The sequence below is a fragment of the Astyanax mexicanus genome, chromosome 8 (assembly GCF_023375975.1).
Source record: "Astyanax mexicanus isolate ESR-SI-001 chromosome 8, AstMex3_surface, whole genome shotgun sequence".
Classification (NCBI taxonomy): Eukaryota; Metazoa; Chordata; class Actinopteri; order Characiformes; family Acestrorhamphidae; genus Astyanax; species Astyanax mexicanus.
Window position 1 is genome coordinate 28,017,663 of NC_064415.1, and position 25,126 is coordinate 28,042,788.

The 25,126-nt window shown below is 35.9% G+C and overlaps 2 protein-coding genes across 3 annotated transcripts; both read right to left on the reverse strand.

Moving 5' to 3' along the window:
• Positions 1-1,500: 1,500 nt before the first annotated feature.
• On the reverse strand, positions 1,501-12,221 carry LOC103039431 (uncharacterized). The gene is made up of 7 exons (XM_049482482.1): positions 12,047-12,221; positions 6,862-8,864; positions 6,601-6,764; positions 6,292-6,512; positions 5,157-5,286; positions 4,293-4,393; positions 1,501-4,211 (listed from the first exon to the last, which is right to left on the reverse strand). Exons 2-7 carry the CDS (start codon positions 8,834-8,836, stop codon positions 4,073-4,075), a joined length of 2,730 nt encoding a protein of 909 aa, XP_049338439.1. The 5' UTR covers positions 8,837-8,864; positions 12,047-12,221; the 3' UTR covers positions 1,501-4,072.
• A 3,364-nt stretch (positions 12,222-15,585) lies between these two features.
• On the reverse strand, positions 15,586-24,582 carry LOC103047258 (uncharacterized). Of its 2 annotated transcripts, none has more exons than XM_049482483.1 (7): positions 24,364-24,582; positions 20,191-22,246; positions 19,907-20,058; positions 19,593-19,813; positions 17,578-17,707; positions 17,098-17,198; positions 15,586-17,010 (listed from the first exon to the last, which is right to left on the reverse strand). In XM_049482483.1, the coding sequence occupies exons 2-7, from the start codon at positions 22,151-22,153 to the stop codon at positions 16,872-16,874; spliced, it is 2,706 nt and encodes a 901-aa protein (XP_049338440.1). In that variant the 5' UTR covers positions 22,154-22,246; positions 24,364-24,582; the 3' UTR covers positions 15,586-16,871. The 2 variants fall into 2 exon arrangements, with proteins under 2 accessions (XP_049338440.1, XP_022541249.2); XM_022685528.2 differs by having other exon boundaries at positions 19,907-20,067.
• Between the last annotated feature and the right edge of the window lie 544 nt (positions 24,583-25,126).

Sequence of the window (25,126 nt, forward strand, 5' to 3'; positions counted from 1 at the left end):
TCAAATATAAGATGGAGGTTCATATCAGTGCTGTACTTCTTTAATGAACAAACTTGACACATTTTTGTTGTAATGAAGGTTTATTTGTGTGAACAAGCTTCAACAGAAAAATGACAAAGAGAAAGACATTGTAGGAAATTAAACTTGATGACACTAGATGGCAGCATGGAGCCAGGTGTGTGTCAAAAGCAGTTTCTTTTCCTGAACACTGATACAATTTCAAAATGCTTTGATATCTTTAACAGTTCCTCTTTGATAATTTTTTTCCAACACATCTACTGAAGGATTTTCCAAAAACGCTTCTATAATGGAAGCAAATTTTGTTTTTTATTTGAATCTACATAAAGCAAAGAAAAAAAAAATGTACCCTAAATAATACCCTTTACCAGTAGTCCTCAAAGTGTCCCCAAAGCAGCTCTCCCAACTCACAGATTCAGACATCCCAAGTTGCAAAAAATTATTTCAGGGAGGTACACTTGGACACAACCACTCCTTTATATAAGACCGAGACCGAACTTGAGTACTACAACACTGAAAATGAATGAAAAGCATTGTGCTTGAATTGAAGGAGCACACTGCATTTCAGTATATACCTTATTCCATCTGTGAAACATGGTGGTGGTAGTATCATGGTTTGGGCCTGTTTTGCTGCATCTAGGCCAGGGTGGCTTGCCTTCATTGATGGAACAATGAATTCTGAATTATATCAAACAATTCTTAAGGTCAGGGCATCTGTCCATAAACTGAATCTCAAAAGAAGATACTACCACATCAGATACTGAAAGCAAAGGTTCACATACTTTTGCCACTTATAAATATGTAATATTGAATCATTTTCATTAATAAATAAATTACCCAATCTAATATTTTTGTCTCTTTTTTATCTACTTTTCGGACTAGAAAATCTGATGATGTTTTAGGTCATATTTATTCAGAAATATAGACCAAGATAACTATTAACTATTTGTATGATCCATGACTAGGCCTGATATTCCTTTTGGGAAACTGACCATAATGTTTAGTGTTTTAACTTAATTAATTAGAATGAATTCTACTTCTAGAATTCTGTTACAATAAAGTCTAGTTTAAACTATTACATAATATAGTGTTTCTCATATCTACACCATCAATTTCAGACAATACTCAGACAGGATAGTTGTCAGAAACTTTATTTGGATTTAAATGGAGGACAAAACATTATTCATTTCAGTCTAGATTTTGGATCATGACCTTAATTAGAAAAAACATCACTTGTATGGTCACAGTAAAGCACAACATGAACTGTTTTTACAACTGAGAAAACTCTGGTCATTTCAAAGTATCTCTAGGCTACTTCACGATCGATAGATGGCATCGACACAGAAAATCTGAGTATATTTTAGAAGGCATTAATAGTTTTTTAATGATGGCTTTAAAAACAGAAGGGTGTGATGAGAAAGTAAACAATACAACATTCTTAGTACAAGAAGAAACTGTTTATTTAAGATATTTAGCATTCAATAGTACAAAAAAGTATCATGTACAAAAAGTTGTGGCATGTGCAACATTATTTATTTTTCCAATATAGTAAATCCAGCAACTCTAGAAAATATATTTTTACAATTTATAAAATGCTATATTTAAGATTGTTTCCTGTGGAGAATTTGTTAACTTTGCAAACCACAATGAACAGGGGCATTCAAAATGTTTGAAAAACAACTTCTACTTTATGTTTTGAAATTCTATGTCCTCTATTATTGCTAAATGTACATCAATATTTGTAAGTTGCTTTGGATAAAAGCCGCTAAATGTAATGTAATGTTGCTTAGTCCAAACGAGAATATTTTTTCAATGAAATACAGAGAATATAAAAAGCCACATGAATATTAAGTATAATTTCTGACAGCAATGCTTTCATACGGCAGAACCACCACCAGTGCATTTCATTAATTAGGGTTTATTTTGGCATTACGGTGCTTCATACCATATGGGATCTGGTCCATTAAATGGATATGACCACAATAAAAAAGCCATTTAATTCAATTTCTCCCTAAAATTGTGATTGAATTACTCTGTCCAAAACATTATCCTGACACCATTTAGAAAGAATACCCTAACAACTAAAACTGGTCCTGCCTAATATTAAAGTGTCTCTAATTAAGGCAATCCATCTTACTTTTAAGTTTAAAGAAATGAAAATGTACCAGGAAGTGCAGAAATACATTAGTAACTATAAAAGTTAAAGTATAATATAAAACATGTAAGTAAATATGATACTTTACACTGTGTCAAAACTGAAATTTAAGCAAATAAGCAGTAATGTGTAAATGATTACAAAATACACACAAAAACAAACCAAAACAATACACCTTAGATTGTCCATAACATTTCATTGCATATGTTCCGTGAATAAAAAAAGGCTGCCAGATGGCTACCTCTCCGGGCTGGACTTTAATCCGCACATGCAATTCAGCTGAGCTAAGATATACCAATAAACAATCATTGATAAGTGTGTCGCCGTCAGAAGAACAAACACTACCTGCTGTAAATGCTTGAGAGACGACTGTGTATCGCACTCAGGTTATATACACACTCATCTATGATAGATTTTCGGTATATTTAACCTCAGCTTAAAACTGCTTTGGGATCTATAGGCCCAGCAGCAACATTTGTGGGTAAATATGTTGCAGTATGCCATATGGAACCTGTATGCCTCCACGCATGCAACCGTATTTTTGCCATTGAGTGTAAATATACACTGCCTGGCCAAAAAAAAAATCGCCACCTGGATTTAAGTAAGTAAATGATGTGGGGTTGATGCTGCAGTTGGTCAGGTCTAGGTTCAGCAACAGTATGTGCTGAAAGAATGAGGTCAGCTGACTACCTGAATATACTGAATGTAGACCAGGTTATTCCATCAATGGATTTTTTCTTCCCTAATGGCACAGTCAACCTCATTAAGAATCTTTGGGATGTGCTGGAGAAGGCTTTGTGCAGCGGTCAGACTCTACGATCACCTGATCCCTTAAATGGAAATGGCCATGATGATAAAGCCTTTTATTTCAATTTTTCCTTAAGATTGTGATTCTATTACTCCGTCCAAAACATTATTCTGACACCATTTAAAAAGAATACCCTAACAATTTAAAACTGGTCCTACTGATTATTTAAGTGTTTCTAATTAGGCAATACATCTTACTTTTAAGTTTAAAAAAAATTAAATGTACCAGGAAGTGCAGAAATACATCAGTAACTATAAAAGTTAAAATATAATATAAAACATGTTAGTAAATATGATTCTTTACTGTGTCAAAAATGAAATTTAAGCAAATAATCAGTAATGTATAAAATAATGCAAAATACACTCATTGGAATACAAAACAAAAGAACACACCCTAAATATATTGTATTTTTGCCATTGAGTGTAAATATACACTGTCTGGACCGAAACAAAAGTCGCCGACCGGGTTTAACTATGCAAATGATGTGGGGTTGCTGCAGTTGGTCAGGTCTAGTTTCAGCAACAGTATGTACTGAAAGAATGAGGTCAGCTGACTACCTGAATATACTGAATATAGACCAGGTTATTCCATCAATGGATTTTTTTCTTCCCTGATGGCACGGCCATATTCCAAGATGACAATGTTAGGATTCATGGAGCTGGAATTGTGAAAGAGTGATTCAGGGAGCATGAGATCATCATTTTCACACATGGATTGAGAGTTCACCACAAAGTCCAGACCTTAACCTCACTGAGAATCTTTGGGATGTGCTGGAGAAGGCTTTGTGCAGAGGTCAGACTCTACCATCATCAATGCTGCAAGCTCTTGGTGAAAAATTAATGCAACACTGGATTTAAATAAATCTTGTGACATTGCTAAAGCCTATCGAAACAATGCTTATTCATTTCAATGCTAAAGTGGTCCAACAAAATATTAGCGTGTGACCTTTTTTTTTGGCCAGGCAGTGTATATTTCCAATTAATTTTTTCATCTGTTTTAAAAAGTAATTAATGCAGTATGCACAGAAACATTACACTATTCCCTGCCACACTGTTTATGTTCCTCCTTCTTTAAATTACCCTTATGTGTCATCAAATCACAGGTACAGCCTTGAGCCACTTTCTTAAACTTGGTCTGGTGTTCCATCCTCTGTCTTTGGCAAACTTGAAAGCGTTTCCAAAAAGGTCAGGAAACAAGGTCATAGTGTTTATTTTTTCTGCATCTTCGGGGCTGAACAGACCAAGAAAAATCAGTGGAATATTGTCTGAAACATAGAATCATATTAAGATTGTATTTTTTTATAAAACTTACTAGTGCTCATGTAGATTCCGTATAAATCTCAGCAGACCAAGTGTGTCCTCTGTGTAGGCATTTTTCTTCCCATCCAGTTTCTGTACAACCTCAGCAGGAAACTATAAATAAATAAAAACTCCTCAGTCCTCATAAACTGTGAACTTTAAGAACTTTATGCACTCATTCACTTTACCAGCCTTAAGCTATTATACCATATTTGCACTACTATTTTATACAGGTTCTGTTTATACTTGTACTGTCATCCCATCTTAATCATCCCCCATCACAATTGCACTATTGTCTTCTGTCTGCCTATGTCTATTTGTGTCCTTGTTGTATTGTACATATAGTGTCTCCCATTCTTTTATATTATATATCTATTTTTGTACTTGCTGTAATTTTTGGGAAAGAGGGTAACATAATTTCAATTCTCTGTATGTCCTGTACATATGCAGTACTGACAATAAAACTACTTGATTTTACTTGACTTGACTAAATGAACACAGGTACAATTATGCCATTTAGCAGATGCTCTTATGAAGTGTGAGTCATTCACTGACTATGTACAAAGTTAGTATCTGTTGACACCACCAGAAATTAGCCACAAAATAAAGTTATGTGAACAAGCAAGCATACTTTTTGTAGTTAGTGTTGTTAGAATGTAATGCAAATATCAAAGTGAAGTCTGATGTACAATTTTAATGAAGTAGTTAAGTGTAGCCTTGTTGTTTGTTGAAAGTTGTAAGAGTATAACTTGCTACATGTTCGTTTTGTTGTGTGGATATTGACCTAATAATTGTCATAGAATCTACTAGTTGTAATCTAAAGTTATAGGGAAACCCTTGAAAGTTTTATTTTATAAGGGTAAATTGTGTAACTTACTTTTGCTTTCCAACCTGAGAAGGTTTTCCCCACTGTAAGATCCTCTGAAGCATGAAGAAGCTCCTTGTCTGCAGTGCGATAGTTCTGCACCTCCTTTACATTCCCCAGTTTTTTTAGATACTCCAATTTCCTAAGAAAATGTGACAAATGTGAAAGTGCAACATTTAATTGAAAAGACTACTTCATATATGGTCAGCAAAGTATTATAGAGCTAACTAGAATATTAAGATTAAAACACACTAGCAGGCTTTCAGAAGCTGACACTTTGCTATACATACTTTATAATGTAGAAGTAGTAGTAGTAGTAGTAATACAAATGCTAAGAATTATATACTATGTTAGTCAAAAAACAATTACCCGATATGTAAATAATAATACAAATACACAGGACATGATCTTAAAAAAAAAAAAAAAAAAAAAAAAGGTGGGCCGGAAGCTGACACCCTGGGCCGGGAGCTTTCGGCTGGGACGTGGAGCTATCGAGCTGGGCCGGGAGTTATAGAGCTGGGCCGGGAGCTATCGAGCTGGGCTATCGAGCTGGGCCGGGAGCTATCAAGCTGGGCCGGAAGCTATCGAGCTGGGAGCCAGAAACTGCTTAGCTGGCAGGCGCATCGGGTACAGAGACCACGGAAGCGCATCCTAGAGTGTGATAAAAAACACACATGTGCTGGTGTGAGCAGAGGGACCGTGCATGCCCTGCAGAATTGTAATCCATGACGACAAAACGTGTTACTAACAGTAATATTTGAAACTGTGCATCCAGCTCTCTTCAGATCATTGACCAGGTCCTCCCATATAGTTTTGGGCTGATTCCTTACCATTCTTAGAATCATCCACACCACACAAGGAGAGATCTTGCATAGAGCCCCAGACAGAGGAAGATATAAAAAATAATACAATGTGATTTTCTTGATTTTTTTTTTAGATTCTGTCTCTCACAGTTTAAATGTGCCAATGATAAAAATTACAGACCTCTCTATTGTTTGTAGTTAAGAAAACTTGCAAAATCAGAACTTTATCAAATACTTATTTTGTCCACTATACGAACTAAAAACAAATACCTTATACAACTCATTTGTGTTAGGTTTTTTTTTTATTTCTCTTTCTGTTGTTTTTTTCTTTACATTTCTCTTACTTTTCATCTGTCCAGAAGAAGGGATGAGCAAGGGTCTCTTCTACTTTAGGTCTCTCCCTCAGATTGTCCTTAATCATCCACTCCACTAGATCCTTTGCCATATCATCCGTCAGATGTTCCAGTGAATACTTTGCACTGAATATGTTACTCTCACAAAAGACTCCTTCCCCAAATGGATGGTGTCCCTTGGAAAGGATGTAATACACTAACATTCCTGCAACCTAAAGCAGGCATGGCAGTTAAGACAGATAGCTTCTATACTTATAACTTTTATTAAGAGAAATGTTAAAGTCAGTGATAGTACACTACCTGAATGTCAGAACTCCTTTTGTACACATACTCATCATCCCCTTTCATAGTCTCTTTGGCTTTCCAGTACTTTGTTCCAGCAGGTATAGTTTGCAAAGTTGTCTGTCCTAAATTCAGTCTCCGGCTAATGCCGAAATCAGCTAACCGTGCCTTTCCTGTTATATCTGTTAAAAGATATCATAAATCAGAACATATTAATTCATTGGCTGAATAGGACACTGAAGTATATGATTTTCAAAGATAAGTTAAAAGCAATCCTACCAATCAGAACATTCTGGGGTTTGATGTCTCGATGGAGTACTTTGATGTCTTCACTGTGAAGAACTTTAAGGCTGCACAGCACCTCTTTTGCAATTTTCTTCAGCACAGATTCCTGATCAGAACTGTCTTCGGGCAAGTGTTTTTGGATGTATTCTTCCAGTGTGTATTCACAAAGCTGAAGGACAAGATATACAAAGTATTCATCCTTGGCAAAGTCCACATATCGTACAATAAAAGGGTGGTCAAGTTCTGGAAGCCGTAAAAATTCTTCCTCATTTTTGAGGTATTGATAATTGGATTTGAGCATTCGTTTGACAGCTACTTCAGTACCATCATCCCTCAGGCCCAGAAAAACCTCTGTTCCATCACTTCCTTTAGCTATCTGGAATTCTGGGTCAACACCAATTGTAAGATTGCCCAGTTTATAAACCTTACTTGCATCAATGTTCGCAAGTTTCTCCAGTTTTGGCCTCCAACGTTGGCTGATTTGGTACCATTTTCTTGGTAATGCTGAATTCTCTTTGGACAGATTGAAAGGCTGTACAGTGGGATTTGACTCCTCAACTGACGTTCTGGCAGCATCTGACTCTGCACATTGTTTTGTTTCTTGTCCCTCTTCTTGGTGGGATTCTTTTTTCTTCTTCTTTTTCTTCATCTTCTTTTTCTTGTTCTTTGACAAGGTGCTTTCTTCTCCTTCACATACATTATCTAAGGCACTTGAACATTGTGGATGTCTGAGATTTGTGTCTAGTTTTTGCAGCTTGTCTTTAACATCATCCATCCGTATCTCTGCAGCATCAAGTATTCTATCAGGCACTGAGTGTATTCCACATGAATAAATATGTTCTGGGATGAACACATAAAGATCAGCAAACAAGCGGTAAGTAAGAATACTTACACTGACTGAGTAGTTAGGACTGATGAAAGCCATAAGTCTACTGCATACGTTCTTAAGAACAGAAATGTTCAGATCATCAACACCAACTTTGTGTTTTGAGGACTTCTCCATAATCACACACAGAATGTTTAGTATTAACTGAATTAATGGTTCTCCCTGAGGGCCAGTAGGCTTTGCACTTTCTATTAGAATGGGTACAATCTCATTGAAGACAAGTGGAGATATTTCTTTCATCATGCAAATTACAGCCTGGAAAGTGTTCAGTGCAAGCATTTGTTGTTCATGAGGTACTCTGGGAAAGCGACTGATGAAGCCCTTGATGTAAAGGTCTCTGTTACTGGAATCCTTCAACCACCCTATGCTGCTTTGTCGATATTGTTCAGCACCGTGACCCACAACCGTAAAGTATGTTTCAAACAGTGTAACATGGGTAAAAGGATGTTCCTCAAGAAAATGTTCCTTATAGAGGAGAAAAACTTCTAACTGGGATTTTTTGAGAACTGCAGAAGTGAAATCAAAAAAGATTCTGCATTTCTTAAGAACTTCATTCCCTGAAGGCAACTGATGAATAATGTTCTCCACTTTCTTATCAATGTCTGGGTTAGCTCCAAAATTTCTTTCAGCAGACGCCCCAGCTTCTATGAGTGCTTTTACAATGTCCTCTCTGTTGTTACTGGCAGCAAATTGCAATGGTGAAATAATCGGTAGCTGATTACCATTTGGATTGGCCTTTGCTGCCAGTAATCTTCTCACTATACTGAGTGGAACTCCAGGTGTATAAGCAGCATAGTGTAGAGGTGTTAGTCCGTTTGTTGAGTTTATATTGGGGTCAGCCTGCTCTCCTAAGAGAAAGTTGCAAATCTCTTCATTTCTACACGCGACTGCAGCAGTCAGTAGAGTGACATCATCATTCCAGGTTTCAGAAGCATAGCGTCCATTAATATTGTGCCCTCGGAGCAGTTTCTTTAACTTCTTCAGGTTGTTGTCAATGATGCATTTTATTAAGGGGTCTGTTGTTCTAGGCTTTATAGTTGGAACTGGAACTGAAACTGTTTCCCATTGTATTTGGAATGCCATTAATTCTTGATTGTTCTGGTTTTAATCACTGTAGAATAGAGATAAACACATCAAATCAAATAGGCTTTGTTAGTACAAAAGAAAGGTATAAAAAAGAACATGGGAACATGTGTAACATGGAAAAAAATGTATTGGTACTACAATTCTGCTATTGTTATTATTATCAGGAATAAAGAACACATTAATACCAAAGTGACTGTTAAGTAAAGGAAAACCTACACTGCGGATGGCAGGAAAATCCTCAGGAACATCCTTCAGGAGGTGAGCATGTAATTGTCATAGATTTCTATCACAGAAGACTTAATTTACAGGAACAAAGAGGCCATAATGCTAGACATAACCCAGTAAACAGAATGGTCAGAATTTGGAACATCAAATGAAATGGTTAGTCTAAGATAAATGTATTTGTACTGATATTATTATTTCTGGACTGTCCCAGAAAGCTCTTAAAAGTTTTATACAATTCCGGACACTAACTTATTGATAGTTCTCACAGTTCTCACAGTTCCAGAAGCTTCTAGATATACCCGTCACTGAATATTTTGTGAATATCAATGTGCTCACTACAAAAGCAAAGTTTATACGGAATAATTTTTCTTTTTTAATTTTGTTTTGATTGAGTTTGAGGCTCAAGTTTTTTTTCCTTCGATTCTATTCTTTCTAGTAATAAAAGAAGCAATATGGACCCCAAAAAAGCTAGAACTGAGTTTGTGGATTTATAAAGTCACTTTTTTTTTCAAACGCTGGCTTCTTTGGGGATGTGTGCTTCTACAGAATGTGTTGATTCCGGTTCTGTTGACCTGTGTGCACACGCTCTACGTACCCTTTTTCTTAATCATTGTCCTCCTCCAACACGGCTTGATTCTTTACAGTGACTCGGTCTAACCTATTTAAATGTCTAGCTGAACCAAACTTTTCTTAAGTGTCTGTGCAATATTTATGATTTAACCTTTTACCATAACAGCTTAACACAACATGGCAGTACTAGTTCCCCACACTGCATTGCTTAGGAAAATATGTGGTGGTCAAATGAGACATCAAATGTGTGACATGTTTTGGGGCAGAGAATTGTTTATTTTGACCCCAAGAACACCAGATGGAAACATTCTGCTTTGAGGCTGCTGTTAAGGGTACATGAAGACTTCACCACTGATGAACAAGGTCATATATCAAATAATCTTGAATCAAAAAAAACTCCTGGCCTCAGCCAGACCACTATAAATGGGTTGTGGATGGGGCTTCCAGCATGACAGTGACTCAAAACATATGTTAAAATTGACCTACCCTAAACAGTACGGACTCTTCATATCTTTGGAACTTGGTAAACTTACATTTTTCCCACTGTAATAATAATAAAGCAACAATAATGCAATGTCGCCATTTTAACATGCAATTAACTTTTGGTAGTAATTTTTTTTTGTTACTGGAATATAAAATAATGAAATTTTCTACACAAATAAATAAAATAAAAAATCTGTTTTTAAAAAAAGTCAACATGCCATCAAAATCATGTTAATGGGATCTCCTCAGAAACTCAAAGTATAAAAAGGATCCTGGTTTTGGAGTCACAGCTCTGAGTTGCGTTTAACAAATGCATGGGCCAGATAATGCCCTTGTTTCCACAGAGTTTCTCAAATCAAAACTTAAACCAGTTCAAACAATGTCTTTACTGACTCCTCCTTGAAGTTGAACCACAAACAGTTGAATCACCTACATACATTTCCACTGCCAAATTTAGTAACAGCAGAAACACGAGTAGCCACATTTAGCTTTGAGGACAGATTTTCACACTCTTGGTCTTTTCTTTCTTAGCTTCGATCACCATCAAAGGTTTGTAGAGGACATTTTTTTATTAATCTACAGTGAAGGACATAAATAAAAAAGTTTTAAAAAACATTAAATGAGAAGGTGTGTCCAAACTGTTGACTGGTACTGTATATATATGTTTGCAAGCTGACACACCTCACAGTTTGTCAGATAAACAGCCACAATGTCAGATAAGAGCCCCTGATGATTACATATTAACTGCAAAGTACCCCATACAATACGTGTAAATAGGATTAAAGACTCTGGGAATGTGTATAGGGATAAGGGTCCCATGCACTGGACCAACAACACCAGGGATATATCCAAAAGCATGGAAATTTATTTTGTTGTCCTGCAATTCCCGGCCTTGTGGAAATGTTATATAGGTGCGTGCATGGAACACTAACAGCCAGGTTACAGCATGCAGAGACTTGAAGACAGAAGCTTTGCTAATTCATTGATTGCATTTATTGCAGTATTAATGTCAAGAGCTCTATCATCGCCAATCTGGATTTTAATGATTTATGTGTGGGTTTGATTGGTTAATTCAAATATGCCCAGTTAGACCACCAGCTACAGACAAGTGATGTCATTAGCGTGTAATATAATATAATATAATATAATATAATATAATATAATATAGAATCAACCACGAAAAGAATAACGATTATTGATATGGAAAATGCCGTTTTCCTCCAGAATTGAAGTTTTGGTGTTTCAGGTGCTGAACTGCAAGCAAAATTCACTTACATAAGTACTTTCAGAATAAAGACTGGGTTGGGTTAGTCGTTAATTTGCGAATGATTTCACATAGTACTTTAGTTACGTGAGGGTTTGGGAAACACTTTAATTAACGATCAATCTTAGGTACAACTTTACAAGGTTCTTATCATTATGAAGCATTTAGGAAATGCATCCCTTTTTATTAGAGAATACTAACAATTTTACTGCCAAGCAGTGGGCAGGGATTTTTTTAGTTTTGCCTTAAATATTTTATCCAACATTATGTATGAATAGTTTAAAAAGCTCAACGGCTTTTATATTTTGTGTTAGTAAGTTTTAACTTTAAACACAGTAAACTTTATTTAGGGGAGAGCGACCGAGAGAATAACGAGAGTGAATATCGATCCATCAGTGCACTTAAAAAAAAGCATTTACTTAAAAAAAGCAAATGCAGAAAAAAAAATGTAAAGCAATTTTTACGCAGATTTGTTTTTTTAGTGTGGAACCAACACAACTAAATGATATCTAAACACACAAACAGCTTCCATCAGCGCAGATTGATCTATTCTGCTCAAATGTGTATGAAAAAAACATAATTGTAAAATCTTATCATTTTTGTGGATCCTGCTGATTAAGTACAGTAATTATAAACTATTGCGGGCCTGAACAATCTCTACTTACATTTTCTGCCGAGCTGGAATTCATCATCGAATCATTTCCAAGAGTGAAAAAACTGAAACTGCGATTCTCTTCCTCGTATGAGGTGATTATAATACTGGGCGGAGTCTCAGATATTTACTATCTCGGATCAACCTCATATTTCTTTAGTCTGCCGTTGTCTTTTGCATATACGTAACACATGAGTTTTCACTGGAGAAGCTGCGGTCTGCCTTTAGGGTTTGTTCCTCATAAAAGCCTGCTTTACCTTATCTGATCTACTATGAAAAACAACAGATCCACACCGGGAAGGGGTGTCTCATGAGGGGTGTCTCCACCTGCAGCCCACGTGAACTACAGCAGATCTCGAGGTGTGGTTCTTATAAAAAGAATAAAAGTAGAAATTGCTTTGATTTCCATTAAACTGAATGGATCTGAGGTAACATAACAACTATGGAGAACAGGTAGGTTACAATTAAATTCTAAATTATAAGCACAGAGTTGGAAATTATATTATATCAAAACAATATAATATTTTTCAAGCATACCTGGCTTACCCAATATTTAAAAGGCAGTATTAATATATATTTTTAAAAAATTAGCTTGCTTGTTCCACTTCACGCGGCGCTGCGCAGACCAACCAGTCTTAATTCAATGCAGTCTTTTTTAGTACGACTTGCGTATTGTCTTTTGTTTTTTACATCCTTAACTTTTTCTCTCAATCTTAGGTACGACTTTACAAGGTTCTTAGCATTATGAAGCATTTAGGAAATGCATCCCTTTTTTTATTAGAGAATACTAACAATTTTACTGCCAAGCAGTGGGCAGGGATTTTTTTTAGTTTTCCCTTAAATATTTTATCCAACATTACGTATGAATAGTAGTTTTATTAGGCTTTTATATTTTGTGTTAGTAGGTTTTAACTTTAAACACAGTTAACTTTATTTAGGGGAGAGCGACCGCCAAAAGAGAATAACGAGAGGGTGAATATCGATCCATCAGTGCACTTAAAAAAAGCATTTACTTACAAAAAGCAAATGCAGAAAGTTGCAAAAAAAATGTTTAAGCAATTTTTACGCAAATTTGTTTGTTTTGTGAAATTGCTTTGATATTCCAACTATGGATAACCTCTCTACGGTGGCCGAGAAAGCCCAGCGCAGTGCAAATTGAAAAGCGCTGCAAAAGCACAAAACACATCCATCAAAATTACAACACAGGCGCAGCAAATAGAAAAACGCGCTGCAAAAAGAAAAACGCGCTGCAAATAGAACCACAACACAACGGAAGTGAGTCACCAACACAACGGAATTTTCCCGGGGGACCTTAAAAGATGCTGTACCAGCTGTATACAAAGGACAGTAAGTGGCAAACAAGCTTCTGAAAAGTAAGTTATGTTTATTACCTGTGATTACCACGGTTGTGTGCATATTATTAAAAGTTCTGCTTCACAAAACGCCTTGTTTGCCACTTATTGTCCTTTGTACACATAGTGAAGTCCGAGACGTTACTGAAGACGCAGCTTAGCTGGTACAGTATCTTTTAAGGTCCCCCGGGAAAATTCCGTTGTGTTGTGACTCACTTTCGTTGTGTTGTGGTTCTATTTGCAGCGCGTTTTTCTTTTTGCAGCGCGTTTTTCTATTTGCTGCGCCTGTGTTGTAATTTTGATGGATGTGTTTTGTGCTTTTGCAGCGCTTTTCAATTTGCACTGCGTTGGGCTTTCTCGGCCACCGTAGAGGGAGGGATAACAGCTAGGTTACAATTAAATTCTAAATTATAAGCACATAGTAGGAAATTATCTTATATCAAAACAATATAATATTGTTCAAGCATACCTGGCTTACCCAATATTTAAAAGGCAGTATTTATATATTTTTTTATAAAAAAGTAGCTGCAAGAGGCTTGTTCCACTTCACGCGGCACTGCGCAGACCAACTAATCTTAGTTAAATGCAGTCGTTTTAGTACGACTTGCGTATTGTCTTTTGTTTTTTACATCCTTAACTTTTTCTCTCTAAATTTTTTGAAAAATTGTTGCATTGTTGTTTTAAAAACTGCAAACAAGAAAGCTTGTTTTATCGCCACCATCGGTGTGGTAGTACAATATACTAGATTTATAGCCTATGAATTGCATCCTTAAGTATTTATTACACTTTCTTGGTTTGAAAAAAAAAAAACTGCCTTGAAAAAAAGGAAATTGTTCCTTTCAACACATCCATGTTGTCCCAAAAACAAATGCACCTTTAACTTTACACTGAACCTCGCAATATGTAGCTAATAATAGTCAAATAAAAGTTGTGTTTATTATTTTTTTCTTTGTTCTAGGTTAATATAAGATGGAGGTTCATATCAGTGCTGTATTGGCACATTTGTGTTGTAATCAAGGTTTATTTATGTGAAAAAGCTTCAATAGAAACAAAGAGAAAGACACTGTAGGAAATTAAACTTGATGGCACTAGATGGCAGCATGGAGCCAGGTGTCAAAAGAAGCAAAAATTACGTTTTTTTCCTGAACACTGATACAATTTCAGAATGCTCTGATATCTGTAACAGTTCCCCTTTGATACAATTGTCCAACACATCTACTGAAGGATTTTCCAAAAACACTTCTATAATGGAAGCGAATTTGGTTTTTTATTTAAATCCACATAAAGCAAAGAAATGTATCCTAAATAACACCCTTTCCCAGTTGTCCTCAATCAAATTGTCACCAATGCAGCTCTGCCAACTCACAGATTCAGACATCCCAATTTGCAAAAAATAATTTCAGGGAGGTACCCCCAGACCCAACCACTCCTTTATATAAGACAGAGACCGGACTCGAGTACTACAACAGTACTTTTTGGTTTAAATGAATTGAAGGAGCACACTGCATTTCAGCATAAGTACCTTATTCCATCTGTGAAACATGGTGGTGGTAGTATCATGGTTTGGGCCTGTTTTGCTGCGTCTAGGCCAGGGTGGCTTGCCTTCATTGATGGAACAATGAATTCTGAATTATATAAAAAAAATGTAAAGGTCAGGACAGTATGATCCACGACTAGACCTGATATTGCTTTTGGGAAACTGACCACAATGTTTTGTGTTTTAACTTAATTAAATAGAATTAATTCTACTTCTATAATTTAAAACTGTTACAGTAAAGTCTAGTTTAAACTATTAAATAATACAGTGTTTCTCATATCTACACCATCAATTTCAGACAATACTCAGACAGGATAATTGTCAAACTTTTATTTGGATTTAAATGGAGAACAAATCATAATTCATAATTTCAGTCAAGATTTTGGATCATGACCTTAATTAGAAAAAACATCACTTGTATGGTCACAGTAAAGCACAACATTGAATGTTTTTACAACTGAAAACTCTGGCCATTTTAAAGAATCTCTAGGCTACTTCACGATCGATAGATGGCATCGACACAGAAAATCGGAATATATTTTAGAAGGCATTAATTAATAGGTTTTTAATGATGGCTTAAAAAAACAGAAGGGTGTGATGAGAATAAAGTAAACAATACAACATTCTTAGTACAAGAAGAAACTGTTTATTTAAGATTATGATTTAAGCATTCAATAGTACAAAAAGTCAACAAGTATCATGTACAAAAGGTGTGGCATGTGCAACATGATTTATTTTTCCAATATAGTAAATCCAGCAACTCTAGAAAATATATTTTTACAATTTATAAAATGCTATATTTAAGATTGTTTCCTGTGGAGAATTTGTTAACTTTGCAAACCACAATGAACAGGGGCATTCAAAATGTTTGAAAAACAACTTCTACTTTATGTTTTGAAATTCTATGTCCTCTATTATTGCTAAATGTACATCAATATTTGTAAGTTGCTTTGGATAAAAGCCGCTAAATGTAACGTAACGCTTGGTCCATACAAGAAACATTTTTTCAATGAAATACAGAGAATATAAAAAGCCACATGAATATTAAGTATAATTTCTGACAGCAATGCTTTCATACGGCAGAACCACCACCAGTGCATTTCATTAACTAGGGTTTATTTTGGCATTATGGTGCTTCATACCATATGGGATCTGCTCCATTAAATGGATATGACCACAATAAAAAAAGCCATTTAATTCAATTTCTCCCTAAAATTGTGATTGAATTACTCTGTCCAAAACATTATCCTGACACCATTTTAGTTCACCAGTTTAAAGAAATTAAAATGTACCAGGAAGGGCAGAAATACATCAGTAACTATAAAAGTTAAAGTATAATATAAAACATGTAAGTAAATATGATTCTTCACACTGTGTCAAAACTGAAATTTAAGCAAATAAGCGGTAATGTGTAAATGAATACAAAATACACAAAAAACAAAACACACCTTATAAAAATAATACACCTTAGATTGTCCAAAACGTGTCATTACATGTGTTACCTTGGTTCCATGAATAAAAAAGGCTGCCAGATGGCTAACCCTCTGGGCAGGATAAACAATAATCGGTGAGTGTGTCGCCACGCCCAGTATATAACCTGAGTGTGAGAAGAGCCTACGCTACTGCTATAATTGCTTGATAGATGATTGTGACTCGACCATCAGCAATGCAAGATCTTGGTGAAAAACTAATGCAACACTGGATTTAAATAAATCGTGTGGCATAGCAAAGGCTTATTGAAACTTTGCCACAGCAAATGTGCGCTGCAGTCAAACCTAATAGTGGTCCAACAAAGTATTAAGAGTGAGTGACCTTTTTCTTTTTTGGTGACAACCTTTTTTTGGCCAATTTATTTTTTATCTGTTTATTAATGCAATATGCAGATACATTACATTGATCCCTGCCACATTGTTCATGTTCCTCCTTCTTTACACTACCCTTATGTGCCATCAAATCACAGGTACAGCCTTGATCCACTTTCTTAAACTTGGTCTGGTGTTCCATCCTCTGTCTTTGGCAAACTTGAAAGCGTTTCCAAAAAGGTCAGGAAACAAGGTCATAGTGTTTATTTTTTCTGCATCTTCAGGGCTGAACAGACACAGAGAAATCAGCTGTATATTGTCTGACTCACAGAATCATTTTAATATTGTATATATATTTTTTTATAAAACTTACTAGTGCTCATGTAGATTCCGTATAAATCTCAGCAGACCAAGTGTGTCTTCCGAGTATGCCTTTTTCCTCCCTTCCAGTTTCTCCACAACCTCAGCCGGAAACTGTGAATTAACACAGGTACAATTATGCCATTTAGCAGATGCTCTTTTGAAGTATGAGTTACAAAAGTGCTCTGAGAATGTCTAAAGCTAGTATCTACTGACACCACCAGAAACAAGCCACAAAATAATGTTATGTGAACAAGCATTTATACATTTTATGATAGCAAATATAAAATCGAAGTCTAATGTGCAATTTCAATGAAGTAGTTAAGTGTAGCCTTGTTGTTTGTTGAAAGTTGTAAGAGTTGTACTTGCTACATGTTAGTTAATCATTGTTGTGTAGGTATCAACCTATTAATTATCCTAGAATCGACTAATCAGGTGTGTGGAAGCACTTTACATAACAGTTTTATTATTTTAAGGATTTTGTCTAACTCACTTTTGCTTTCCAACCTGAGAAGGTTTTCCCCACTGTCAGTTCCTCTAAAGCATGAAGGAGCTCCTCATCCGCATTGCGATAGTTCTGCACCTCCGTCACATTTCCCAGTTTGTTTAGGTACTCCAGTTTCCTAAGAAAATGTGACAAGACTAAATCAGTTATAGTCAGCATAGTATCATAGTCAACTAGAACATGAGGAATAAAACACTCTAGCAGGCTTTTAAAGCTGGCAATATGCTATGCCTACATTATAAAGTAGAAGTAGTAGCAGTATTTGTAGTAGTATTGCAAATTATATATTATCTTAATCAAAAATCAATTAGCTAGGCCTCTGCATTAGTTTAAAGGTAAGCAATGATCAGCCTAGAACAAGTGCAGTATTTCAACTTCATTATTTGATCAGGTCTGATCTGTTTTACTGGTCATGTACAAGAACACAAGTCTTATGCTACCCGTGCATTAAAAAACTTTAAAAAGACTTTTAAAAGACCATAGTTTGTGACTCTCTCACATATAAAGACAATTTGTCACTGTTCTGCAAAGACTGAATATCCAGGATCATCAATCGTGGCTAGAGATTTTTCCTATGTTTTGATAAAAATAAAAAAAAACTGTTAAACAATGGATCAGAAAAAGAAGCTTTTGGCCACAGCTACTCTTTAGTTACTTGGGAAACTAAAAAAAAACAAAAAAGGACCAATGCATGGGTACAGCTGATTTTTGTTTGGTGCTGGAGAGCTTTTTGGTGCTGGAGATATTTACAATATCCACTGCAGTTTGCCTGAGCCTAGATTAAATCTTTGGGTATTATTAAACACGGTTGATTTAATTTAAAGTGCAATCAGGTGTGCTCAACTGGAATGAAACTGTAGTAATAGTCTGTCTTTAAATGGCAATACTGGTGACCCCTGATTCAAATATTCCACTAGAATTTTAGGAGAACAATATACAGTGGTGTATTTGATACACTACTGATTTTGCAAGTTTTCCCTCCTACAAAGAATGGAGAGCTCTGTAATTTTTTATTGTAGGTACAATTTAACTGTCGGAGACATTTGCATTTATTGCATAAATTGATCAAGTTTGCACTGCAGCAAGGATTTTGGCCCACTCCTTCATACAGATCCAAATCTTCTCCAGATGTTTTAGGTTCCTGGGCTGTTGCTGAGCAACATTGCATTTCAGCTCCCTTTAAAGGTTTTCCATGGATTCAGGTCTAGAGACTGGCTAGTCCACTCCAGGACCTTAAAATGCTTCTTACAGAGCGACTCCTTAGTTGAAGGAGGTTGTTGGCCAAAACCTCACGTTACACGACCCCCTCCATCCTCCCTTCAATGCGGTACAGTCGTCCTATATCCTTTCCCTTCACCATGCTTCACACCTGGGATGGTGTTTTTGCGGTCATACTCGTCCTTCTTCTTCTTCGTCCAAACACAGCAGGTCAAGTGGAAACATAAAAACTACATTTTGGTTTCATCTGATCACATGACCTTCTTCCATGCCTCATCTGAATCATATAGATTTCCATTAACTGCATCACGAGTTGTTGCCTTATCACCAAACTGCTTTTCTTTTGTCCTGTAGACCATTCAAGATCTATACAAAGATCTAAGGTCCTTAGGCAGTTCTTCGTTCTTCGAGTGTGATTGATTAAGTGTGTGGACAGGTGTGTTTTATACAGGTAACAAGTTCAAACAAGTGCAATTTATACAGATAATGATTGCAGAATAGGAAGGCTTCTTACAGAAACACTAACAGGTCTTTGAGAGCCAGAATTCTTGCTGCTTGGTAAGTGATTAAATATGTTTTTTATGCAATACAATTACATTAAATATATAAAAACTTTACAATGTGATTTTCTGGATTGTTTTAGATTCTGTCTCTCACAGTTAAAGTGTACCTACAATAAATAATTACAGTCCTCTCCATTCTTTGTAGGTAAAAAAAAGTTTCCCCACTGTTTGAATTACAAACAAATCTCTTATACAACTCATTTTTTTTTTTATTTCTCTTACTTTTCATCTGTCCAGAAGAAGGGATGAGCGAGGGTCTCCTCTACTTTAGGTCTCTCATTCATATCTTCCTGGATCATCCACTCCACTAGATCCTTCGCCAGATCATCCTTCAGATGTTTCAGTGAATACTTCCCATCAAGTATGTTAACCTCAATACGGACCTCTTCACCAAACGGATGGTGTCCCTTAGAGAGGATGTAGTACACTAACATTCCTGCAACCTAAAGAAAGCACAGTTAAGTTAAGACATAAAGCTTCTATACTTGATGTGAGTTTTACAAAGAGTAATGTTAAAGTCAGTGAAAGTACACTACCTGAATGTCAGAACTCCTCTTATAAACATATTCATCCCTTTTGATAGTTTCTTTGGCTTTCCAGCACATTGTTCCAGCAGGATTAGTTCGCAAAGTTGTCTGTCCTAAATTCAGTCTCCGGCTTATACCGAAATCAGCTAACCGTGCCTTTCCTGTTATATCTGTTAAAAGAGATCATAAATCAGAACACATTAATTAATTAGCTGAATTGGGCATTGAATTATGTTATTTCAATTACTTATATTTTGAAAAACAAGTTTAAGACCATGAAGTATAAGTCCTACCAATCAGAACATTCTGGGGTTTGATGTCTCGATGGAGTACTTTGATGTCTTCACTGTGAAGAACTTTAAGGCTGCATAGCACCTCTTTTACAATTTTCTTTAGCTCAGCTTCCTGATCAGAACTGTCTTTTGGCAAGTGATTTTGGATGTATTCTTCCAGTGTGTATTCACAAAGCTGAAGGACAAGATATACAAAGTATTTGTCCATGGCAAAGTCCACATATCGTACAATAAAAGGGTGGTCAAGCTCTGGAAGCCGTAAAAATTCTTCCTCATTTTTGAGGTATTGATAATTGGATTTGAGCATTCGTTTGACAGCTACTTCAGTACCATCGTCCCTCAGGCCCAGAAAAACCTCTGTTCCATCACTTCCTTTAGCTATCTGGAATTCTGGATCAACACCAATTGTAAGATTGCCCAGTTTATAAACCTTACTTGCATCAATGTTCGCAAGTTTCTCCAGTTTTGGCCTCCAGCGTTGGCTGATTTGGTACCATTTTCTTGGTGAAGCTGAATTCTCTTTGTCAGAAGTGAAAGGCTGTACAGTGGGACCTGACTCCTCAACTGATGTTCTGGCAGCATCTGACTCAGTACTCTCTTCTGTTTCTTGTCCCTTCTCCTGGGATTCTTTTTTTTTCTTCCTTTTCTTCAGCTTCTTTTTCTTGTTCTTTGACAAGGTGCTTTCTTCTCCTTCACATACATTATCTAACACACTTGAACTTTGCGGATGTCTGAGATTTGTGTCCAGTTTTTGCAGCTTGTCCTTAACATAATCCATCGCCATTTCTGCATGATTAAGTATCCCATCAGGCACTGAGTGTATTCCACATGAATGAATATGTTCTGGGATGAACACATAAAGATCAGCAAACAAGCGGTAAGTAAACATTCTGACAGTAACTGAGTAGTTAGGACTGATGAAAGCCATAAGTCTACTGCATACGTTCTTAAGTACAGAAATGTTCAGATCATCAACACCAACTTTGTGTTTTGAGGACTTCTCCATAATCACACACAGAATGTTTAGTATTAACTGAATTAATGGTTCTCCCTGAGGGCCAGTAGGCCTTGCCCTTTCTATTAGAATGGGTACAAGCTCATTGAAGACAAGTGGAGATATTTCTTTCATCATGCAAATTACAGCCTGGAAAGTGTTCAGTGCAAGCATTTGTTGTTCATAAGGTATCCTGGGAAAGCGGCTGATGAAGCCCTTGATGTAAAGGTCTCTGTTACTGGAATCCTTCAACCACCCTATGCTGCTTTGTTGATATTGTTCAGCACCGGGACCCACAACTGTAAAGTACCTTTCAAACAGTGTAACATGGGTAAAAGGATGTTCCTCAAGAAAATGTTCCTTAAAGAGGTTGAAAACTTCTAACTGAGTTTTTTTGGGAACTGCAGAAGTAAAATCAAAAAAGATTCTGCATTTCTTAAGAACTTCATTCCCTGAAGGCAACTGATGAATAATGTTCTCCACTTTCTTATCAATGTCTGGGTTAGCTCCAAAAAGTTTTTCAGCAGAAGCCCCAGCTTCTATGAGTGCTTTTACCATGTCAGCTCTGTCGTTAGTGGCAGCAAATTGCAATGGTGAAATCTGTAGTTGATGACCATTTGGATTGGCCTTTGCTGCAAGTAATCTTCTCACTATACTGAGTGGAACTCCAGGTGTACAAGCAGCGTAGTGTAGAGGTGAAAACGCATTCGTTGAGATTATATTGGGGTCAGCCTGCTCTCTTAAGAGAAAGTTGCAAATCTCTTCATTTCCAGACACGACTGCAGCCGTCAGTAGGGTCACATCATCATTCCAGGGTTCGGAGGGGTAGAGTCCATTAATATTATGCCCTGGGAGCAGTTTCTTTAACTTCTTCAATTTGTTGTCAATGATGCATTGAATTAAGGGGTCTGTTGTTCTAGGCTTTATATTTGGAACTGGAACTGGAACTGAAAACTGTATGAATGCCATTGATTCTTGATTGTTCTAGTAATAAACACTGTAGAATCCACATCACATAGCACATCAGATATCAGACATAGGCTCTGCTACTACAAAAGAGGTCTGAAAAATAGAACAGAAAAAAATTGTATCATTAAAACATGTTCTTCTATGTAACATTGAAAAACGTATTGGTACTACAATTCTGCTATTGTCATATTAAGAAGAAAGAACATTCTTAAGAAGGTGAGCAAGTAATTTTCATAGATTTCTGTCAACAGAAGATTTGTCTATGGAGACAAAAATAATTGTCCATGATCGAAAGCATATCGCCTCATGGTGCTGTCATGGCCTAGTTATGTATGGTTAACACTGGCACTGGTGCACTTATTTTCACTGATGAGGTAACTACTGAAGACAGTAGCTAAGTAAATAAGAATATCTGTTCACTTTCAGGTAAATGCCTGCAAACTCATTGGGCAGTGTTTTATCCTACAGCAAGATTATAAACCCACGCATACTGCTGAATGTCTGCAACCTCTTGATGCCATCTAAATGAACGTGTATACAAGTTCACTTACTCATCAGAACTTCAAATAAAATGGTTAGTTTAGGAAAAATGTATTTGTGCTCCTATGTACATTTCTGGACGGTCCCGAAAAGTTCTAGAAATCTCTTGACAGTTCTCACAGTTCCAGAATCTTCTAGATATACTTAGCACTGAATATTTCACAAATATTATTGTGCTGACCACAAAAATAAATTTTACGGGAAATAATCTTTTGCTTTTTCATTTTTATCACAAAATATTAGACTTGGAACAAAAACAGACTTGGAACAAAAAAAATTATGTGTGAAATTGTTACGTAGCAAATTATTAATAGAAGTAATAGTAGTGGTAGAAGTAGTATTAGTGTTATAATTATTAATAATAGTAGTAATAATAGTGGTAGAAGTAGTATTAGTATTATATTCATTATACTTATAAATATTAGTAGTAATAGTAGTGGCAGTATTATTGCTGCTATTATTAGTAGTTGTAGAATTATATACTCTTGTAAAAGAATAGTGTATTAAGTGTAGTTTTTTAAAAGCATACTTAACATGAAATAGACATACTTTTTAAAATTAAAATATGTACTTAAATACATACTAAATGAACTTACGGCAACTTAAATATACTTCAGTTGTATTTAAGCTATATTTAAACACAACATACAAGTATTAAATTGTGCTTATGAGTGCTTTTTTTATAAACTTCTGAGAATTTACGTAGATTTAAGTTTGACTTTTTTATACACCTTTTTAAATACAATTGAAGTATATTGTAAATGTACTACTTGGCACATTGATGCAAATATTGTGTACTTTCTTAATGCCACTGAAAAAATGTAAGTTTAAGCAGTATTTAATGCCACAATTTACAGTATAATTTTATTGCTTAAAAATACATTTTATGGTAATACAGAGAAAGTATATTTAATGTGTATTTTCAAACAGTATATTAAATAGAAAATGTATTCTCTAGTATTCTTTACCTAATTTGAACATACTTTTAATGCTTTTGACTATACTTCCTTTTTTACAAGGGTAGTAACAGTAATAGTAGCAGTAGTTTTATTACAAAATATCACACATGAGCTAATATATTTTAATTCAGATTACTTGTTTTATTTGAGTTTGAGACTCGTGTTTTTTTTCCTTTACTTCTATTTTTTCTTGTGATGAGAGCAACAATATGGACCCCGGTGAAGCTAACTGATTAGTTGTGAATTCATAAAGTCACATCCTTCTTCAACACAGCTTCCACAGAACCTGTTTTGTTGAGCTGTGTGCACACGCTCGACGTACTTTTTTCTCTTAAATATATTCTTCCTCCAACACGGATTATAATTATTTACACTGAGTCGGTCTAACCAATTCAAATGTTCAGCTAAAGCACACTTTTATATTTTGTTTCAGTAAACTTTAACTTTAAACACAGTGGAGCCAACACAACTAAATTATATTTATCTAAACACACAAACAGCCTCCATCAGCGCAGCATGATCTATTCTGTTTGAATATGTGTGAAGAAAAATGAGAAATATATGTTGGGTTATATAGTGATCATTTTATATCATTCTTTATCATTGTAAGATCTTATCATTTAGTGTGGATGCATTAATCTTACTGCTGATTAAATGTAGGTGAATAATCATAAACTGTTGTAGGCCTAAACAATCACTACCGATACTCACATTTTTCGCGGAGCTGGAATTCATCATCGAATCATTTCCAAGAGTAAAAAACTGAAACTGTGATTTTCTTCACCATATAAGCTGTTTATAATACTGGGCTGAGTCTCGTATCAACTTCTCACCTCCTATCTCTGTATTGCTAAAGAAGGGTATATTAGTCCGCCGTTGTCTTTTTCATATTTACGTCACACTGGAGAAGGAGAAGACTTCACTGGAGAAGATTTCAGCAGCTCGAAGGGTGTGTTCTTCTCAGTGATTCACTTCACTGATTCTTTTCAGTGAATCGACTAAATCGATTCCAACTTTTAGACAATTCAAATGTCTTTGCAAAGCAAAAGTCAGTGCGAGTGCCCTACAATAAAAAGTTTTATAGTTTAGCTGGTTTACATTACAAACCTGACCACGCTGGCTGACTAGCACAAGCATGATCACTGTGAAGGACATGAGCCAAAGATGATCTTGATCTGTATTTTTTAGCAAGAAATGGTTAAGGTGGGTCCAGAACCCAACCAGGGCAAGGCACAAGTTAATTTAGGGCACTTCCTAAAATACAATATGTCTGTGAGAAACCCCACATAATTGGTTATGTATCATTATTGCACTCATATCTGCCTTGAGAGTTATAATTGGCAATGCTTGTTAAACGGGTGGACACTAGGACCTGGGAGAGTCGAGGGCTAATGGGTGACCTGCCCCTTTAAGAATAACAGGACGGTGGGGAGAGGAGATTGCAGGTGAGCTCATTAGTGGGGAGAGTACCTGG